The sequence below is a fragment of the Colias eurytheme genome, chromosome 29, assembly GCF_061535395.1.
Source record: "Colias eurytheme isolate Ceu_HAF_F1 chromosome 29, ilColEury1 Martin Lab GWU primary, whole genome shotgun sequence".
In the NCBI taxonomy this organism is placed as follows: Eukaryota; Metazoa; Arthropoda; class Insecta; order Lepidoptera; family Pieridae; genus Colias; species Colias eurytheme.
Genome location: NC_143008.1, coordinates 4207026 through 4228373, shown reverse-complemented (window position 1 = coordinate 4228373; position 21348 = coordinate 4207026). Strand labels below are relative to the sequence as shown.

Genomic DNA, 21348 nt, shown 5'->3' with positions numbered 1-21348 from the left:
CGTAAAATCACACTGCAACTTAAATAAAACCGCTTATATTCCTTACGTGTACATACATATTATCACAAGTCAAGAAGGATTTTCAATACAACATTATATTTTTATTTTTATGGTTATATTATATATCACTAGTATAAAACAAAGTCGCATTTTGCCGTTTGTGTCTGTATATGCTTAGATTTTTAAAATTACGCAACAGATTTTTATTGTATTTTTAATAGATTTTCGAGGAAGGTTTAGGTATACCATTTATTGAATTTTAGACATAGCGGGCGAAGCCGCGGCAAACAGCTAGTGTGTTTATAAATCAAACAAAATATAATCTTATAAATTAGTTTATTACTTCATTCTCTAGGCTAAATTTTCAAGTTGAACGGAATGGTATTATAAAAATAGTAATTAGCCAATACATGGGCTATGATAATTTAAAACATCAAAAAGCATAAACATAGATAGGATAAACAAATGTAAAATAGACAATCTATATTATTTACTTTCATTTCGACGGTTACTTAATATAATAATCCTGTAATGGTTCCATATTATCTTTAACAGAAATACTATCAACTCAAGACACAAGGCCTACTATCTCTTGCATTGTACATCATAGAGAACAATCGCATACTCAGATAGGTACGCGATTAGAGTCTCTATAATATACTGCGTAAGAGATTTAGTCGCGTGCCATCGGGAAACTAAATCATACATTCAGATTAAGAAGTAACAAAAAGAAATTATATGGAGTAGATATAGAGATGCTTGTGATGAGCTACCATGTACGTTGTTCCTTTTTTGAAAATCATATTTATACAGATAAATGATTTAAAAGAAATAAACAAAGTGTTTATATAAATTTAAAAATGTCTCGTTTTCAGCAAACTATTAGAATGAACGAAGTACATAAAAATGTTTTATTGGGGTAGTAGTAAAAAATAAAAATAAAGTGAAAAAGAAGCATTCTTAAACCTGGCACCTGTAAATATTTCTATAAAGATTTCCGATAATCAATAACATCTTGTAATTGCACTTGTCTTTAAGGAATGCACTCTGTTGTGATTTTTAATTCATTTATGCCCGTTTTAATCCGTCAGTCCTCGGATCACAGACACAATAGAAAATCTATTGTGTCTCGGCCCGATCGGGCCGCTCGGTGGTCAATGGGTTAAGCAATATTTTTAAATTTACTTCATAATATACTAACAATGTACATACCTACTCTTCGACTCTTATATTGACTTATTTAAGTATATCTTTTTACATTTATATTTGCACTCTTATTTACCTTATAGTAAATACAAAAAAAAATCAACACATGATATTGATATTATAAACCATCTATAAAATCTTAAATATGGTCAGGCACTTTTAATATTGCGAATGTAACAGCAGAGAGAAGTGTTTTTACAGTGTCAATAATTCCACATAGCCAAGGTATAGCACCCAGGAATCTTCTTGAACAAAAAGTTGTTTAGTGGGGAAAGTTTGCGCATCAAGTTTTAGTACATTTTTATATACGCAAGCTGCGCTAAAAAGTGTTCAAGTTACGTGCCGGCAAATATAATATAATTGGGACTTCAGTATTCGAACTAACAATACGGAAACTTAAAATGTCACAACGCGTAACATGATTAGATAATTTCCAAAACAAGCTATTAAAGCAAACTCATAACTTTTAAAATAATTTTTCAACGTGTTTTTTCATACCAATACTTCATTGCATATACAAATTTCTACACTTGCTCAATCTAGCTTTGTATTCGTGTGATAAAAATATTATTCGAATCTCTGACCTAAGTAAGTCACCTTTTTCCTATAGCAGTATTATTTCCAAGGTGGAAATAGCACTGCTTTAAGATTTTTGTACGAGGGCTGTATCTTCGATGAAAACGGTCTGTTTAAGGCAACCTAACTATCAAGCCTGGCCTGCCAAACATTTCCTTAACCCCTTCCATTTAAACCTATATACATACTCGTATTGGTAAAACGGACATATCTTCAATCACAACCTACTATAACAACTACGCCATTCTCTGACCCTCCTTTTCAGCAAGAGCTTTAATTTTACTCTCCGCGGCAATTTCTTTCAACGTCATCTCCCGATTATCAATCAGATGTTTGACGTCATCAAACTCCTTGAATATATCGAGGTCGTCTTGATGCAAGCGCACGTGGCTCTTGAGGCTACACTTTTGCATAAACGTCTTCTTGCAAATCTCGCATTGGAACCGTTTGTCGTCGTCGTGGATTTTCATGTGTTCCTTTAGCGTTCTCAATCGCGAAAAGTTTTTGCCGCACACATCGCAAGCGCACATTTCGGAGCCCGTGTGCCTCGTCATGTGGTCTATTAGGCCTCGTTTCGAAAAGAAGTTCGCGTTACATTTATCGCATAAGTAACTCTTTTGCTGTAGGTGGTGATGCTTTATATGCCTGTTCAGTTCGAACTTCTTCTTGTACGTCTTATTGCAAGCGTTGCAGGGATAAACGATCGGGGTTTCGTTGTGCACTTTGACCATGTGCTCGCTACGATCATAGTAACTGACGAATATTTCTGGACAGTGCGGACATTTGTTCCTCAACCAGCCGGCCGTGTGCACACCCTTTTCGTGATTCCGCTTCTTAGTCAACGACGTGTACGTTTTCTCACAAAAATCACAGGGAAAATTGCCTTGATAGTGCGTCTTTCCGTGCTTCCGTAACGCCGCTATAGTGATGTAACCGATACCGCATTTCTTACAACAGTAATTCCTATAGTGACTGCTCATGTGGTGATACAGATTCTTAAACGATATATGCACTACCGAACATACGACGCACGTGAAATTCTGTCCATTCTCAAGTCTGAACGGCAGTATGATATCCTTTATATTCCTATGTATTGTTTTATTGTGTTCGGACACTAAATGGTCCTTGAGATCGTTCAGGTCTTTCATGCTGCGATTGCACACTTGGCACTGTAAGTTCGTTATGTCCAGTTTGATCGGATTATAGCTGAGTTTATAGTCGAGCATCGAGTTGATTTTCGCTTTCTCCGACTGTTGCGCCGTGTGTTCCCGTAACTCCTCTATTGTGGGGAAATATTCCGCGCAGTAGAGACAAGAGAATCCTCGCATCGTCTTGTCTCTGAACGGGCTTGCGTTGGAGTATTGCAGTATGGCGGTGAGGTTAACTCTGTGCTCTATGCGCTCTGGGGTAGCGCTATCATCGGATTTCTTTTTCTTTCTCTTGCGCTTGGGCGCGTCGCCGTCCGTTCCTATAACAGAAACGAAGTACATCTCAATTATCTTGATCCACTCTCTTCTTATTATTTACGTGTGTTAAGCGTCTTCTCTGTCGATCGCCTTTTACTCTTTGGCACCGTATACTTTACGTCCTCTATTAAGCGAATTATCATAGTTTTGCGGGTTTTATTGCTGTTGAAGGAAATAATACATGTGTGGCACAATTTCATGTTTATTAGCATTTCTATGAATGTAACAGAACAATCATGAGTTCTGTTGCTTAGTAAAAGCGTTCGTAGATAGGTAATTTAGATGTGATGACGCCAAAAATCCTATTTTAATATATTTTAGACCCCATTATATGTATATAAGGTCGCTATTATACCTATTTGGTGAAACAATAGTATAAAAATGCTTTATTTCGAGTTAAATAAAACGATATCCGGCTTTTAGCTTGTGCTTTTTGTCTCGTATGACAATCCCATTATATGGAGCATCATTGAATAAAGAAGTACCTTATACATTACAGTCTTTCTCACTCTACATAACGACATAACTGTATGATAGAAAGAGATCAGGGATATTTTAAAATACATAAACTTTATGATTCAACAAGTCACGTACAATACGTGTGTACTGTGTATGTTCTTATAATCACGTGAATATAAGTTCTTATTGTTATAATTTAGAAACATAGCCCTAATTTTGAACCTCAAAATATTGGGTTTAAACCAATACATATAATATCATGTTTATAATCTCATATCTTCAATAAATTAAAGCTACAGATATTATTTTATTTACAATATGTAAAGTAATAGTAATATTCTTTATAACTAAAAACACCTACCTATATATTTAAAATTCACAAAACGAGGATAGTATTATCCGTCGATATTATAGAAAATATAACTTACCTTTTCAAATTATCATAATATAGTTTAAAATCGACGAACTCCAAAAAAACACTAACTATATACTTAATATAGAAATTTTCATTTACGAAAAATTCTTGCGATTTGAATTTTTTCTTATTAAAACACGCATAAATTTTCAATACTATAAGGTGATAATAATTTTCTATACGATAAATTAAGGGTACCTATAATGCTCACGGGTGGAAAAACATGTTGTGAAAACAACAAACAACAATACATATCTAAGAAAAAGCAAATGGCGGCAATGCAAAATTATTATACAGCATCGTATTTAAACAGAATATATTAAGTATTTTATCTCTATTCTCTTCTATCTATTGTTAATATTCATTCTTACACTATAAAGAAGAAATATTTTTTCATTTTTTTTTTGTTAAAATTTAACTCAAAAACCAGTAAAACAATTTTAGAAAATAATTTTACCATACACGAGTAACATATAATGTATTTTATCCCGGGTCAAGTTTTGGAAAAGGAATCTCACATGCATAAAGGTAGATATTAATTATTAGGACGTAAGCATCCGCTAAGAAAGGATTTTGATCAATTCTTCCCCCAAGGGGATAAAGTAGGGGACCATGAAAATTCATCTTATCCACGCAGGCGAAGCTACGGACAAAAGCTAGTATTCTATATTTTAAAATAACGATACTTTTAATCAATTTTGCATTGCCGCTACACACACATAGATAGATAAAAAATAGGAAGAAAATGGAAGAGTTGGCGTATGAGAATTGTTACAAATTTGTAGTCATTTTACTAAAATGAGATACATAAAGTTTTGATATTTAGTTTTATAGTATTCAAAATCTTTATACATAAATTTTATCTATACATATAATAAAATCGTAGGAAAGTAAAACTGTACATTGAATATTTTTTTTTAATTCTTGGGACGATATCAAAGCCAAAAAATATAGTTTTGAGAATTTTATGACTGTTTCTATGTCCGGGCTTAACACAAAAAGTACTTCAAATCTTGCATGAATATTACTAAAAGTTCGTGTCAACATGTATGCCATATATCATCATGTTAATCCAATAAGAGCGGAGCACCGCGGGCAAAACCACGTGGCACAGCTAGTGTACAATTTTGACTACACGAGCGTATATCCCTACTAACTAACTAAGTCTGTCTGTTACGCTTTCCCGCTTAAACCTCTCAACCGAATTTGATGAAATTTGACACAGACAATTTAGACCCTGAGAAAGAACATAGGCTACCTTTTATCAAAACACCACGCGGGCTAAGCCGCGGGCCGAAGCTAGTACTTAATAAAAACTATCTATTCAATAGAATTTAAAATGAGATGTCCTAATGTAAAAATATGTATAAAACGCAGCTCTTCCAAGTCCTTAGAAAAACATGGCTTTTAAGTTTTGTGTTTGGGCTGGGTTATACATAGACAAAGATATCGAAAATATTAAAAGTCAAATTTCTATATTAAAAAAAAAAACATTTCGGCTCATACAATGATAGCTAATCTTTGTCACTTAACCGGGCTGAAAATTATTTTCTTAATATATTTAATTATTTCAGAAATTATAACCGGTTTTAAACGCGTTTTATTCACTATTGCGTAAAACATCACGTAAAAGCACAACCAAAAATTTTCCAACTACCCGCACAAACACAAAACCGCCATAGCCGATAACGTCATTCGACATCGATCACTTACGTTTGGCTGACGTCTCGGCGCCGGGCTCCTCGCGCTTCGGTTTCTTCTTGGACGTGGACGCTTTGACCGTGCGCTTTTTCGGCTTAGTATCGTCGGCCGATTCGAATTTTATCGGCACGTCGAACTCTGAAAACGATTTTGTGTGAGTAAATTGATAATTTTAATATTTATAGTAACACACCAATAAACAAAGTACAACTTGAATTAAATCTGTGCGTTTAATGTACCTAGGTCAAAATCGAGTCTGAAGGAAAGGCCGGTTACATACAAACATACAGGTGAAGCTAATATAAAAGCGTGTTAGCGCCATCACTTTCCCACACTGGAAATAAAACTTTATGACATCACGGTAATTTATTCTATTCTATAAAATTTTCAAAAAATTCAATGCTACCTATGAACAGGGAGGGTTTCTAGTTTTTTAACTTACTGACTGGCAGCTGATTGATGAATCTTTCTTTTTTCGAACGTGCAAGATAGACATGCAGCATGATCGTTTAGATCGGTGCATCTCATGTAAAAGCTCGGAATGTTTAATGCACTGTATGTATTCAAGTTGGACGCGAACTGTACATAAATGCATCATTTGATATTTTTAGACGCGTATGCCTAATAACAGTACAAGTAAACGCATGTCATGCTGCATTACCGTCTACATAATAAATCAATAATAGTTCTATGAACATACCTGCACCAGAGAAATCGTCGTCCATATTGTCCGAATTCACCTCGGAATCATCGGGACCCAATTCAATTTTAATCGTCTCCGCTGCAACAGAATAATACAAATGACTAATATATAATATTTAAAAGAGATTGATGAGGTATAACTATCTTAACTAATATTATAAATGCGAAGTAACTCTGTCTGTATCCTCTTCACGCCTCAACCACTGAACCCTAGTAACAGTACTATGTCACTTCAAAAAAGACATAGGATAGGTGTTATCCCTTAAATCCCATGGAGACGAAAACTATGCTGCTAGTCCTTTGGTTTAATAATCTCCAACTACCCCGTAGTTCTTATAATTAATTACAACTATGGTCACGCACGGTAGCACTCACGTTTGAACGCCACCTCATGCAGCCGCTTGAACCGCTCCTCAATGTGCTGCACCTGCTTCTTGAAGTTGAACGCGTGTGTGCAATCTCCAACTACCCCGTAATTATAATGATGGTATTTCGTCTGCTACTCACGTTTGAACGCCACCTCCTGCAGCCGCTTGAACCGCTCCTCAATGTGCTGCACCTGCTTCTTGAAATTGAACGCGTGTGTGCAATCTCCAACTACCCCGTAATTGTAATGATGGTATTTCGTCTGCTACTCACGTTTGAACGCCACCTCCTGCAGCCGCTTGAACCGCTCCTCAGTATGCTGGACCTGCTTCTTGAAGTTGAACGCGTTGCGCAGCTGCGTGACGCACACCTCGCATATACCTCCATTGCTGTTCCCGTGGAGAGCCGTGGACAACTGCGGGCAAACAATTTTAGCTGTTAATTTGTGTTTTTTATTGTTTTGCCCGCTTCTCGACATGTGAATGTTCCGTTTAACTAATGAATAACTAAAAATCATAATAATATTAAGAAACAAATTATTATATTTTTGTCTTGTAATTAAGTTATTATAGCATTCAAATGTGGCTAACACACAATATTTTAGTATATGTATTTTATCATACGTATATATTATACATAACAAGTAATTAAATATTTTATTTCATATTTATATTCGTATTTAATCATGACACAAACATTTATTACACAAAAACATAGAAAATACATATGTGGGGGTTTTGCTTAGTTACAAAAGATATAATGTAATAATAAAATATGTAATGTGTAACATAGTGTGAAACTTCCAATTGACATCGCCGGACGTATACGCCGAGCGCATTTTTATCTGGCACGGAACGATCAGCTATTGTCAAAGAACTACAGACTACGGTGTATATGTCTGGCGAAGGGAAAATGCCAATCAAAAGATGGAGTTCGGCGACCCTGAGCCTGCACATTTGTATACAGAAGATGTTTTGCGAAAAGCTAAGCAATTGGACAATGATTAGCAGTTAGGCCTTATCAACGTTACTAATCCGATTCGATCCGTAGAACAACTTCAATATGAAGCTGAATTTGCGGGTTATCTGAAAGAAGTCTGTTCGAATAAATTTCACACTTTCTATTGGAGTGAAGAACAAACTTACTTGTACAAAGAAACCTTCAAATGTAAAGATTGTGATGCTGGTTCTTTGTCGATCGATGCTACGGGATCTTTGATCGGCCGAATTAAAAGGCCTGACGGTACCAGTCGGAGTGTCCTAATGCAGTTTGTATGGCCTTTTGCGAATGCACTTTGAGTGTGTACGTTCAAATCTGCATACAAAAGGTCCGGTCACCCGACAAAAATCCACAACCACCGCGCATAGTGCGCATTGACATTGCCCATCAGATCAAATTTGTCTGCTGATGGAAATGCTTCGAAGGGAAACATTTCAGTGTGAAAGATTTTTTCGTGAGATGTGTCGGGCTCCTCACAAAATGTGAAGAAATAAGCAGTTTTCAGACTATTTTTTGCGATATTTTGCTCGTCGCAATGTCCGCGACAGAGGACATCAACAGCGACGAAAGTCGAATTGGGAAACACTCATTTTTATTCAGTAGTTGCCAACTTCACATAGGTTCGCATTTAGATTTATGTTTAGTGTAACATAGCTGTAAGTTTCGCAATCCCGCAAAATTGTATCGTAAACATATTATGGTGTATAAATATATTACGTTAATAAGATTTTACCTTATTGTTTACGATATATTTAATTCTATATTGTATTATTCGCTTTCAAAATTTGATTATCTGTGAAAACAAGGGAAAAAAACAGAGTAAGGAGGAAAATATTATTATCGCTCAAAGTGGAGCTAATCATGCCACTAAGCCCTAAGCCACTAAGCCTTTTCACTTAGGTATAAATGACAACAATCATAATGTTACATTGGAAGCCCAGACAGAAAACTTTAAAACACCTATTAAACTAGCTGTTAACAATAACAACTTTCCAAAATCCTCACAGAATGAACATGAGTACACACTTGATGATGCCATCCACATCAGGAATACAAAAAAAAACTCTAGCGGGTATAATAATACCAAGTCCCTTCAAAAGAGCTTTGTTTTGGCCAACACCTAAAGAAAATTCCAAAAAAAGAAAGAAAGAAAAAATACCCTCTGTTATATCCTCAGTTCAATGGCAACAATATCATGAAAACAAGGAGTAGAAGAAATAGAAGAATTTGGTATCGTTTATCAGACCCGGAAATGAGTTGAAATAGCATACTTTTACAGCAAGTGGCAAGCGTCTTGGAAAATGTCGAAAAAGAAGCAAATTAGGGCGTCATGGATATCACGCAGAATATATCCAAAGTAGATCCACTGAGCTACTTCTTAGCTTTTGAATTACTTGCACGTAAATGACAATAGTGTAATGCCCAACAGAAATTGCCCAGACTTTGAAAAACTTTATAAAATAAGACCTTTGCTGGACATTCTGCAAACTAATTTTGAAAGGAACTACAAGCCATCAGAAAGAGTCATGAAAGCATGAAGAAAAATGGTTCGAAGATATTAAAAAAAAGTCGAACCAAATGCTGTCATCGTGATGGACGCAAGCTATCATTCGAGACGTCAAGAACGATTGCCGGTCACAAGCTGGAGAAAACTTAATATTCAAGAATGGCTTTCCTCAAAAAACGTCGCATATGAAGAAAAATAAACTAAAATGGAATTACTTGCAAAAGTAAAAGATGTAAAAGATAGTTATCAATCCTATGTCACAGACGAAATGGCAAAAACAGGTTGGCATTGAAGTGCTACGCTTGCCGCCGTACCGCTGCGAGCTTAACCCTATTGAGCTGGTGTGGGCGGATGTAAAAAACTACGTAGCCCGAAATAACACAACTTTTAAAATGGTAGAATTTATACTGCTGGAACTAATGTTACCATAGACGAGCAGCTAGTAGCTACTGGCATTTCGCGGTCGTTGTAAGTTTCAGATGTATATTCCTAATAAGCCTGCAAAGTATGGTCTGAAAATTGAGTTGATGTGTGACAGTCCAGATATATGGTAGACGCTATGCCTTATTTTGGAAGGGGAACAAAATAATACTGGAGGAGAGCCACTGGGCGAATATGTTGTAAAGGATTTAACACGAAGTATTCATGGGTCAAATAGAAATGTAACCACCGATAACTGGTTTACATCTGTTCCCTTGGCAAAGGAACTTCTAAAACAACCTTACAAGTTAACTTTAGTTGGAACTTTGAGGGCTAATAAAAGAGAAATTCCAGACTGGTACAATCTCGTGGCCCGCCGGCTCACCCAATTTAAGTAAAGGAAAAAGTCTATTCCAAGTCTATTGAAAATGTAGAAGAGCTTAGACAGAGAATAGCGGAAGCAGTAGAATTTGTAAATAATGGAAGATTTGCCCGCCTGATTTCACAATATTTTTTAAAAAGAGATGTCGAGCTTGTATTGCAATTTGAACATCTTTTGTAAAAAAAGTAATAAATTTAATCATAAAAAAGAAACTGACTATCTTTATGTATTACTTACTTAAAAATAACCACATTATTGACTATGGATTGGATATCAACTGGAAGAAGTCACAACTGTTAGTAAAGAGAGTTGAGTATCTCGGACATGTGATTGAAGATGGAACGGTCATGCCTTCCCCTGACAAGACTGAAGCTGTACTCAAATTTCCAGAACCTCAGAATATTAAGCAGTTACACAGTTTCTTAGGACTGTGCTCATATTTTAGAAAATTTATTCAAAATTATTCTCAGATTGCTCAACCACTTACAGATTTATTGAAGAAAGATGCAAACTTTCAGTTTTATGATGAACACAGATTAGTTTTTAACATGCTAAAACAGAGTTTAACAAGTGCACCTGGGGGGTAACCGGCATCTCTTATAGCAAGCTTATTATAACATTACTATGTATTTTCGTACCGTGACACCCTTAAAGCAAGCTTGTTGCAGCGTTAAACTGATTTTGTTTTTGTAGCAATTTTGATGACGTCACTCGTAATAGTTCACTCAATTATTGGGACCGGTGCGAACTGCGATCTATTTGACAATTTGACAGTTATCAGATAATAATAGAACTTTACATCGGCTTGTTCGAAGAAAAGGCTTCAAACCTTTTGATTTAAGAAGAATCGTGTACCTAAATAGTAAATAAGTGCGTAATCATCACGAGTCCCTATGAGATATGGGGGCATCATATGAACAATTTGAAAATACAATATAACCTACAGATTTATCTGTGTAAGTACCATATAATGTAAGTACCATACCCAATGCAAATCTATTTAAAAATACGTCTGTATAAGTACACATTCTCCACTTGTTATTTCTCTGTATAATAAAATGCAACTCTACTTATTCCCTAAACATAAATTTTATCTAATACTTAAGTAATGTAAATCTATAAAAGATTGTTTATTATTTCTTCATGATTCAATATATTTTATCATGTTATTATTTACCTATATAGAATATAAGACTATAAAAGTAAATCTACACTCAAATACACTACCCATATTATACTTATGTAATCTGTTGTTAAGGATCTCATTTAATTTTGAGAAATAAAACCATTATTTATTTCCAGATTCTACAATCAATTCCGAGCACTAGGAATAAGATTACCCAGAGTAACCACATGGAAGCATTGATAGTATTCAAGAAGCCATAGTGCCAGCGCAACATGAATATATTTTTTTCAATAGGAAGCAATATTATACTTTAAATGTTTAAGTGCAATAAAAAACATTTATAAATCCAAAATCTTTATTTAGTCCTTTTTATTTATTTATTGACAAATCATTTACTCCTTTACTTCTCTTGATATCATTTATATAAAAAAAAGTGATAAAACATGGAGGTATTCGAAATTAGATTCAATTCTATTTAGCTTAAATATTTATTAAAAACAATTATAGTCCGTTCGCGTTAAGAAAATAGTGAATCATCAGTGCAACTACAGGATGAGGGTGTATTCACAGTGGAGAAAAAGTACAAACATTTTTTTTAAACATTAAATTATTATTAATGGAAAAAAAATGTCTTAAAATTACTTAAATCACTATTCAGTATCGCTAGATTCTTCAGTTACATTTATTATGAAAGAATTTTTACCGCATGCACTTGCTGTTTTTACAATTTAAAGTACTTATAAACATTGTAAATTATGCGTCTCTCTCCGCTATGGATTATTGATCCACTTTTATTCTTTCGAATTGGTGAAGTATTCATTTTCAAAATTTATTGTTGAACGAGTCACGCAAAATACACAACCGTTTTGTTCGAAGGTCAGATTTTAACTGGTCACTGTGAACTCGACTTTCTAATTTGGGGCGTGGCCAGGCCGGCGGACAACGATGACTCACTATTTTCTTAACGCGAACGGACTATAGGTAGATATATTATATAACTCAAATCCAAATTTGTAAGTAAATAGCATATTAAAAACACCCTTGATTAAAAAAAAATAAGTTTTATTTATAGTACGAGCCTTTAAAACTTAAAATGCAATAAACAAAAACTTTATATTTACATCACAATGAATAATTCCTACACTAATAGATTAATGGTATTTATATTTTTATTTTAAATTTAAATCAATTATTGTATTTGCATAATAAAGAGAAGATAAATAATTTAAAAACTTGCAGTACTTATGTGTACTTTTAATTTCATTTTTATTAAACTTAAAATGAAAACAATGTAGGTACTATATTAAGGTACAATTAAATTTTTACATTTTCAGATGTATGATACATATATGAATATTTTAAGTGTAGACATGGTGGCGCCTCTCCCAACTTGAAGTTCTCACTACCACATGATCATCTCCCAAGCCGGTACTTCCTTGTTCAATGTTTGGGCAAGCCGGCAATCAACACAACTGTGAAAGATAAATTGGATTTAAACTGATTCTTTGTTGCTTTAAAATTTAATAATTACATTTAATATGTTTACTTTTATTATTAAAGGGCTTGTCATGGTGTATGTAAACGTCTAAAAAGAAGTTTTTTAAACAATGTCGGTATGGTTTGTTAAATACCTTATTTGTTAATAATTTTTCAAGTATTTCAACGTTTTAGTTGTTTATCTTGCAATTCTTAATATTGTATTAAAAAAACTTAAATGTGTAGGTACAATGCCTTAGAAAACTTTTAATATAAGTAGCTTCTAACCAAACATAGATAGGTTTGCTTATAAATTAATATAAATTAGGGATGTAACGATACCGATACCGATACCGATATATCGGCCGATATATCGGCAAGCCGATATATCGGTATCGCCGATAATAAATCAACCGATACCGATATTTTGCACGCCTCATAAGCGAAGCGTTGAGGTGGGTACTACTGTCACTTCGCGCAAAACATGTGATTTTTCAAACTTAAAATGTCTTTATGTATCATACATTGCACTTGTAAGATAATACATACACACACATATTAAGAAAAAACACTATTTTTAACATTCATGATATTTTTGATGTCATTTTTAGGGTTCCGTAGCCAAAATGGCAAAAACGGAACCCTTATAGTTTCGTCATGTCCGTCTGTCCGTCTGTCCGTCTGTCCGTCTGTCACAGCCGATTTACTCGGAAACTATAAGTACTACAGTGATGAAATTTGATGGGAATATGTGTTGTATGAACCGCTACAAAAATATGACACTAAATAGTAAAAAAAAGAATTGGGGGTGGGGCCCCCCATACATGTAACTGAGGGATGAAATTTTTTTTTTCGATGTACATACCCGTGTGGGGTATCAATGGAAAGGTCTTTTAAAATGATATAAAGTTTTCTAAAAAACATTTTTCTTAAAGTGAACGGTTTTTGAGATATCAGCTCTCAAAGTCGTAAAAAGTATGTCCCCCCCCCTCTATTTTTATAACTACGGGGTATAAAATTCTAAAAAAAATAGAGGTGATGCATGCTAATTAACTCTTTCAACGATTTTTGGTTTGATCAAAGTATCTCTTATAGTTTTTGAGATAGGTTGATTTAACTGTAATTTATTATATTTGCTGCTACGGAACCCTTTGTGCGCGAGCCCGACTCGCACTTGGCCGGTTTTTTGTTATTTAAACTTGTTAAAAAATAGTGTTAAGGAAGAGCGGAACCTCCTGCACAAGCATTTTATTTGCTTACTAGGAGTGTTCCAATCACAAATTTGTTTATGTAAAGGAAAGAAATAAATAATTTTGAATTTTTTTAATTTTTAACGTGATAACGTTTTTAAAATCGTTTTAGTCGGGTGACATGTTCATAAACTTGTGTCACACCAAAACCTCACGAGCGCGATCGCAGGTATAACGAGAGAGAGACGGACCGATCTCCCGTTTCATCTCGAGCGCTGCCACTGCATTATGTTATCACGTAAACATCTCGATCGTAAACCTACTTTACAAACAACCAATTTTTTTTATATCAAATAATTCAAAAACACGCACCCAATGAACGATGCGGGAGGCCGCCCGCGCGTGCGCACTTTGTTTTCTGAAAAAACTCTACCAATAGTAAACTTTTATTAGGTACTGATTGTATGTGTATTACTTAAAGTTTAACTGACTTCGTAAAATAATAATACTAAAATAAATGGTTTTGTTGTTTTTTGATTTGGCATTTTTATTTAAAAGAATACGATTAACAGTTGTCTCTGTTAAATGTTGGTAACTTTTTATGCATAATTCACTATTTATTTTTCTACCAAGCCATCGATATCGGTATCGGTATCGGTATCGGTATCGCCGATACATTACTACAAATATCGGTATCGGTATCGTATCGGCAAAATCATGTATCGTTACATCCCTAATATAAATATTTACTTTTGACCAGCTGCTCTAGTTTTTGTGAACTCCCAAATCATTTGCACTTATACTTTCAGAGAATTCTATCAACTTCGTCTCAGCATAACTTTTAACTCGTTGGGAGTTATTTATGTACCTTTGTCTTTGTAACTTCAGGGTCAAGGAGCTTCGCGCACTCTGCACAATGTTCTGCTGCAAGTTAAATAAAAATTACTTCAATTAACAATAATCAAAACAGACGAAATCATGCAAAAACCAATACTTTATTCGTAAAAATATATCTGTGTTATCATAAATCGTCCAATGTTTTAGATATATTTATTACTCGTATATTATCTTACCTTGCTATTTCAATTGCTCTTTCATGCCTCTTTCATGCATTCTTTAATGCATATTACTTATCTTTCGCAATTTTTCAATTTGATTTATCCAAATTTTAGATAAAAATACGAGGACAGTGATTATGACATTTGGATTTTTGACGTTTAATTTTCAATCACCGCCATTTTTATAATAACAACCTTGTTTTGTTGAGTTCACAAAATAATCTTACTTTATTTTGTTACCGGGAGCCTTTTCAACATGATTACTATACGATTGCCTACAATGTCCAAAGAGCGAATGAATTCCGAAGTTTTGTCTATTTTTTTAAGATTAATGGCTTGGCTACGAGGCTTTTAGGCCAATTGGTAATGATTTGTATCGAACATTAAACGTCAAAAATCAAAATGTCATGTCACTGTCCTCATTTAGATAATAAAATCGATCGTTTTTTTTTATTATCTAAAATTTCAGATAAACTTAAACTTAAATATGTGAATCTCATCTTTGGATAAATGGGAAAGTGCGAAAAAGCAATATTGAAATAGCAAGGTAAGTTAAAGTACGAGTAAGGACGATTTATGATAACAGACTACAGAGATATATTTTTACGAATAAAGTTTTGGTTTTTGCATGATTTCGTCTGTTTTGATTATTGTTACTTAATTGAAGTAATTTTTATTTAACTTACAGCAGAACATTGTGCAGAGTGCGCGAAGCTCCCTGACCCCGAAATTACAAAGACAAAGATAGGTACATGAATAACTCCCAACGAGGTAAAAGTTATGATGAGACGAAGTTGATAGAATTCTCTGCTGAAAGTTTAAGTGCAAATGATTTGGGAGTTCACAAAAACTAGAGCAGCTGGTCAAAAGTAAATATTTATATTAATTTATAAGGAAACCTATCTATGTTTGGTTAGAAGCTACTTATATTAACAGTTTTGTAAGGAATTACCCACCTACACTGTACACATTTAACTTTTTTTTTAATACGATATTAAGAATTGCAAGATAAACAACTAAAATGTTAAAATACTTGAAAAATGATTAACAAATAAAGTATTTATTATTTAACAAACTATACCGACATTGTTTAAAAAAACATCTTAAATTACATACACCATGACAAGCCCTTTAATAATAAAAGTAAACATATTAAATGTACTTATTAAATTTTAAAGCAACAAAGAATCAGTTTAAATCCAATTTATCTTTCACAGTTGTGTTGATTGCCGGCTTGCCCAAACATTGAACAAGGAAGTACCGGCTTGGGAGATGATCATGTGGTAGTGAGAACTTCAAGTTGGGGGAGGCGCCACCATGTCTACACTTAAAATATTCAAAGAAAATGTAAAAATTTAATTGTACCTTAATATAGTACCTACATTGTTTTCATTTTAAGTAAAAATGAAATTAAAATAAAAATATAAATACCATTAAACTATTAGTGCAGGAATTATTCATTGTGATGTAAATATAAAGTTTTTGTTTATTGCATTTTAAGTTTTAAAGGCTGGTATTATAAATAAGACTTTATTTTTTTAATCAAGGGTCTTTTTAATATGCTATTTACTTACAAATTTGGATTTGAGTAATATACCTAATTGTTTTTAATTAATATTTAATCAAAATAGAATTGAATCTATTTTCAAATAATTCCATGTTTTATTACATTTTTATATATATATAAATGTTATCAAGAGAAGTAAAGGAGCAAATGTTTTGTCAATGAATAAATAAAAAGGACTAAATAAAGATTTTGGATTTATAAAATATGTTTTTAATTGCACTAATACATTTAAAGCATGATATTGCTTCCTATTGAAAAAAATATATTCATGTTGCGCTGGCACTTTATAGTTTCTTGAATACTATCAATGCTTCCATGTGGTTACGCTGGGTAATCTTATCCCTAGTGCTCGGAATTGATTGTAGAACCTGGAAATAAATAATGGTATTACTTCTCAAAATTAAATGAGATCCCTAACATAAGTATAATATGGGTAGTGCATTTGAGTGTAGATTTACTTTTAAGTGTTTTATTATATAAATAATATAACATGATAAAATATATTGAATCAAGAAGAAATAATAAACAATCTTTTATAGATTTACATTAAGTAGGTATTAGATAAAATTTATGTTTAGAGAATAAGTAGGGTTGCATTTTATTATATAGAGAAATAACAAGTGGAGAATGTGTACATAAACAAACGTATTTTTAAATATACTCTTAAGATTTGCATTGGGTATGGTACTTACATTACTTTTATCTTACACAGATAAATCTGTAGGTTATAATTGTATTTTAAGATTGTTCATATGCTGCCCCCATATCTCATAGAGACTCGTGATGATTGCGCACTTCGCAATAATAAATTATTTACACGATTCTTCTTAAATCAAAAGGTTTGAAGCCTTTTCTTGGAACAACCCGATGTAGTTATGTTAATTTTGCATTTTTAATATAATAAATGTATTATCTTCTTTAAAAGCTTCATTTATTAAATAGATTTCCAACTACATACGTTTCACTTAAATTTGATGTGTATTCTTTTAATAATATTCAAAATAATGTTATAAAAGTTCCATATTTACAACTTCACTAAAATTGCTTAAAACTGTCATTATTGACATTATAACAAGAATGCTAAATGTCAAAGAGAGCGTGCCGGTTCCAATTTTTCGATTGACGTCTCGAAACCGCTCGAAACAGTCTTGTTGCAATTGGTTTTCATATGTTTTAGAAGGTCCCGGTGCCAAAAAAGTAAGATTATTTTGTGAACGCAACAAAACGTACCCATAATAAGACTGTTATTCTAAAGGTGCCGGTTACCCCCCTGTACTCCAGATTTATGATTTCAAAGATGAAACAGAATTACACACTGATGCGTCGAGTGTAGCATATTCAGCAATTTTAATGCTGGATTACATACATTATTTTACTCTAGTTTACTTATTTGCGTCCGTATGTCATAAGCGTCACTATCAAACAGTACGACCCTGGCAAACCAATCGGGCTCAAAGCCTATATACTAGCAAAATCCGATGGAATGGTTGACATAATTATTAATTACATCAAATGTAGGTACTACTAAGAGTCTTAATTTAATCGGGAAAAGTAAATAAGGTTAAAGTAAGTAGCAGTCATTACTTATTTCAAATACAAACATATAGACTGCACTAATATGCCAATTTAGTGAAACCATTCAAGATATATTTTATGTGTGAGTATATGGTGATGGATATATTTTAGACTGCTTGGTTCCTTACAAAGCCAAAATGAATGATGCTACAATTATGAGTAAAGAATTTTACAGGTCAAATGGTGCTATTCCTAATTCCGACGCGGAGATGTGTTTATTCTTGATAGACGATTCAGGGATGTTGTCAATGAGTTACAAGGATACGCATGAATATGCGTAAGATGCAATGACGTATGTTCGTCATTATGGTCGGCCAGATCTATTCATTACATTTACATGTAATCCAAAATGGATGGGAATTATTCAAATGCGCAGGTTTTAAAAGGGAATATGCATGATTTTTTTTATCGGATAGTTTACAACATTTAATATAAGGGAAATAAGATTCGCAGCCAAAAAGTAATTAGAAGTATATAAAAAAATGTTTTAAAAAGCCCAACTCAAATCGACAATTCAAACAATGAATAACAAGAACAATGTGCTTCTTAACAAAGTTTGCAACCAATTTTGAAACGTCGATTGCACATGGACGGACATGACCTCCTCTCAATCGTCTTAGGTTTATGTGATCTGTAGAGAAAGAATCAAAGGGTCCATGTGTCTGGTGCCCGATCTGAAGAATCTTAAATTCTACCAAAGACGTGTAGAAGAAGAGTTTCAAAGAGCGCTATCACTGAAAACGGTTGATATGTTTGCAGGAGTCCTAAATGAAATCATACCCGACCCACTAGAAGATTTAATTGATTGTTTATCACAATTTGGGGTGGAAATTGGAGTACCTAGCTGCTTTCCTATCAGAGACAATTAAAGATAATAAGACCAACAATCCGACCGAGCTTCTTTATATGCTAATTTTTGTTTCCATAAGCTCCATGTTACATCTCACATTCTTGCATGATTCACCCCCAAAACCGCCATCGGATGGCTGTGTTTACAAGCTAGGGTCATTTATAGTGGGGGTGATGAATTGGATGGCGCTTTCCTACGAGGAATTCCTTTTACACGATGCTCAGAAAATAATTGAGAATCAGTTTACGCTATCCTGGGCTCCCATGAAAATCTTTTTGCCGCAAAAAAACAAATACAAATACCAGATGAGATATTCAGTACTGAGATATTTACTACTTATATACCTACTGTTTTGTGTTTTCCGCATTCTTATTGGGTTTAATGATTTTTAAACTTTATGAAATTACAGAAAATAAAGTTACATCTTTCTCTCTTCCTATGCTTACCGAATCTATGATTAAAGAGATGTTTCAATTAACCGGACCCAGAGCAGTATTTTCAAAAAACTTAGAGGTTTACAAATCTAGCATGCATCCTAATGTAAACAATCAAAGTATAAGTTATAGTTATAAAAATAATTAGGCGTATGTGTGTTTTGATCCTTTACAAGCTTCCTTTTATTTTATGTATGGTTTGATTGCAGATTGGTGATGAGTTTTCTATAGGTGACCTACTAACATTTCTGCTTGACGACAACCCTTTTGAGTTTCAAAGCATTTACACCTAGCACGCCTGCTGCAAGTTCATCGGTCACTATTCCTATCTCTCCTTATTATTAAGTTACCTGAAGAATCGACTTCCTTAGAAATAAGTGTTTGTATATTATTATTATACATGCTTGCATGTATCACGTATAATATCTATGTACCTTTTCCCCTTAAACTTATATATTGTCGTATTTCAGGACTTACGGTAGCTGTTGAACAGTACTTTAGGAGGGAAAGGACTGTTGAATCTGGAAAAATCTATTCCACTCAATAATGCTGCACGTCTATCTTTAGTGAGAATTATCGGAACCAGTATATTTCGACAAAACCGTGAACAAATTGTCAGATCTTCTGTTTATGCGAATTGGGCGCGTGCTATAACTAGCTTATTTCCCCAAGAAAAATCATCTGTATATTTTCACACCAAAATCGTTGAATCTACACGTGGCATTATAACAAGATTGGCTGGTAAGTTACCAGACCAAATTCATAACCTAAAACGAAAATACAGGGATACTGGCGAAGTGGAGAAACGCAGGAGAACTTCAAAATCAGGGTTTTCACCTCAACAATCTTCAAATCTTCGTTTGCCTGACGGACGGAAATGTTAGAAGAGCAAGATGCAGAAGACAAACTATCATAGCTCAAAAACTACCAACATACGTTAACAAAGTTGACTTGTGTAATTTTAGCAACAAACTTTGCAGGCTAAGAGTAAGTCCACACGGCGGGTCGCATCAGCGTTGCGTCGTCGTAGCGCTGTCTCTGCGTCGTTTTACATACAAATAACCAAGGTGATCACACGGCGCGCTGCGTCGGCGCAACGCACACGTGACGGACAGCAGCCCCCAACACGAAGCGGGAGGGGGTGTACTCATTGCGACGTCGGAGCGGCAGCGCTCAGTTGCTTGTGCGTTGATAGGAAGGATACACGCAAGCTCATTTCATTTTTTACGTACTTATGTATTCAGTTTTATGAGGGTATAATGAGTACCATTGTAGAAATTGACATGGATTACTTCATCACATTGATTCAGGAAAGGGAAATTATATGGGACAAGTCACAATAGATTTTAAAAATAAAAATTTATAAACAAAAGCTTGGGAACAAACATGAAAAATTTTATTTCCTGATTACGAGAATTTCACACCTGAACGAAAAAACAAAGTTGGTGAGTTTACAGTATACATATTTATTGAGTATACATATTTTTGAAATAAATCTGTGGCTGGCGGGAATACATTGATATCTCGACATACATGTTTTTTTTTTATTCGTTTAGACGCTTCTTAAGTTTCGTTCTTAAGTACGTTAAGACTGCGTCGTAGTAACGCTGCGATGGCGCAGCGCCCGTGTGGCCGGCTATGCGTCGAAATATTTGCGTTGCGACGACGCAACGCTGACGCGACGCGCCTTTTGGACCTACTCTTACTCCGAAGCAAGTTGTAAATCCCCCACCACCATGCGTGGTTTTTCCGTATGTGAAACCACCACAGGCAGTGAAATGTCCCGATAAATCAAAATGCGAAATAGAATCGTTCATCAAACCAGCTGCAAATAATAAGAATAGCGCTTTGTACACTGTGCAAAAAGACTTTA

At 34.1% G+C, this 21348-nt stretch overlaps 1 protein-coding gene, 2 long non-coding RNA genes and 1 pseudogene across 14 annotated transcripts in view; 2 read left to right on the top strand and 2 right to left on the bottom strand.

Moving 5' to 3' along the window:
* LOC149896195 (zinc finger protein 639-like) overlaps window positions 1–21348 on the bottom strand; it is a 79825-nt gene that overhangs the window by 39208 nt on the left and 19269 nt on the right. For 11 of the 12 annotated variants that reach the window (XM_090117923.1, XM_090117921.1, XM_090117925.1 and 8 more), the window contains exons 2-4: window positions 7165–7306; window positions 6524–6604; window positions 5836–5961 (exon numbers count right to left, since the gene is read on the bottom strand). In XM_090117923.1, coding sequence (XP_089974049.1) covers window positions 5836–5961; window positions 6524–6604; window positions 7165–7306 — 349 coding nt within the window. Of the gene's footprint in view, window positions 1–1227; window positions 3251–5835; window positions 5962–6523; window positions 6605–7164; window positions 7307–21348 lie in introns of those variants that run through there. The other variant, XM_090117916.1, reaches the window with a different exon arrangement.
* On the top strand, window positions 15441–16360 carry LOC149896197 (uncharacterized). The gene is made up of 3 exons (XR_016458354.1): window positions 15441–15596; window positions 15738–15918; window positions 16267–16360. It is a non-coding gene; the product is annotated as an uncharacterized LOC149896197 (long non-coding RNA).
* LOC149896196 (uncharacterized) lies at window positions 16804–17872 on the bottom strand. Its single transcript, XR_016458355.1, has 2 exons — window positions 17309–17872; window positions 16804–16984 (listed from the first exon to the last, which is right to left on the bottom strand). It is a non-coding gene; the product is annotated as an uncharacterized LOC149896196 (long non-coding RNA).
* The window catches only part of LOC149896180 (uncharacterized), a 257603-nt pseudogene continuing 256989 nt past the window's right edge, over window positions 20735–21348 (top strand).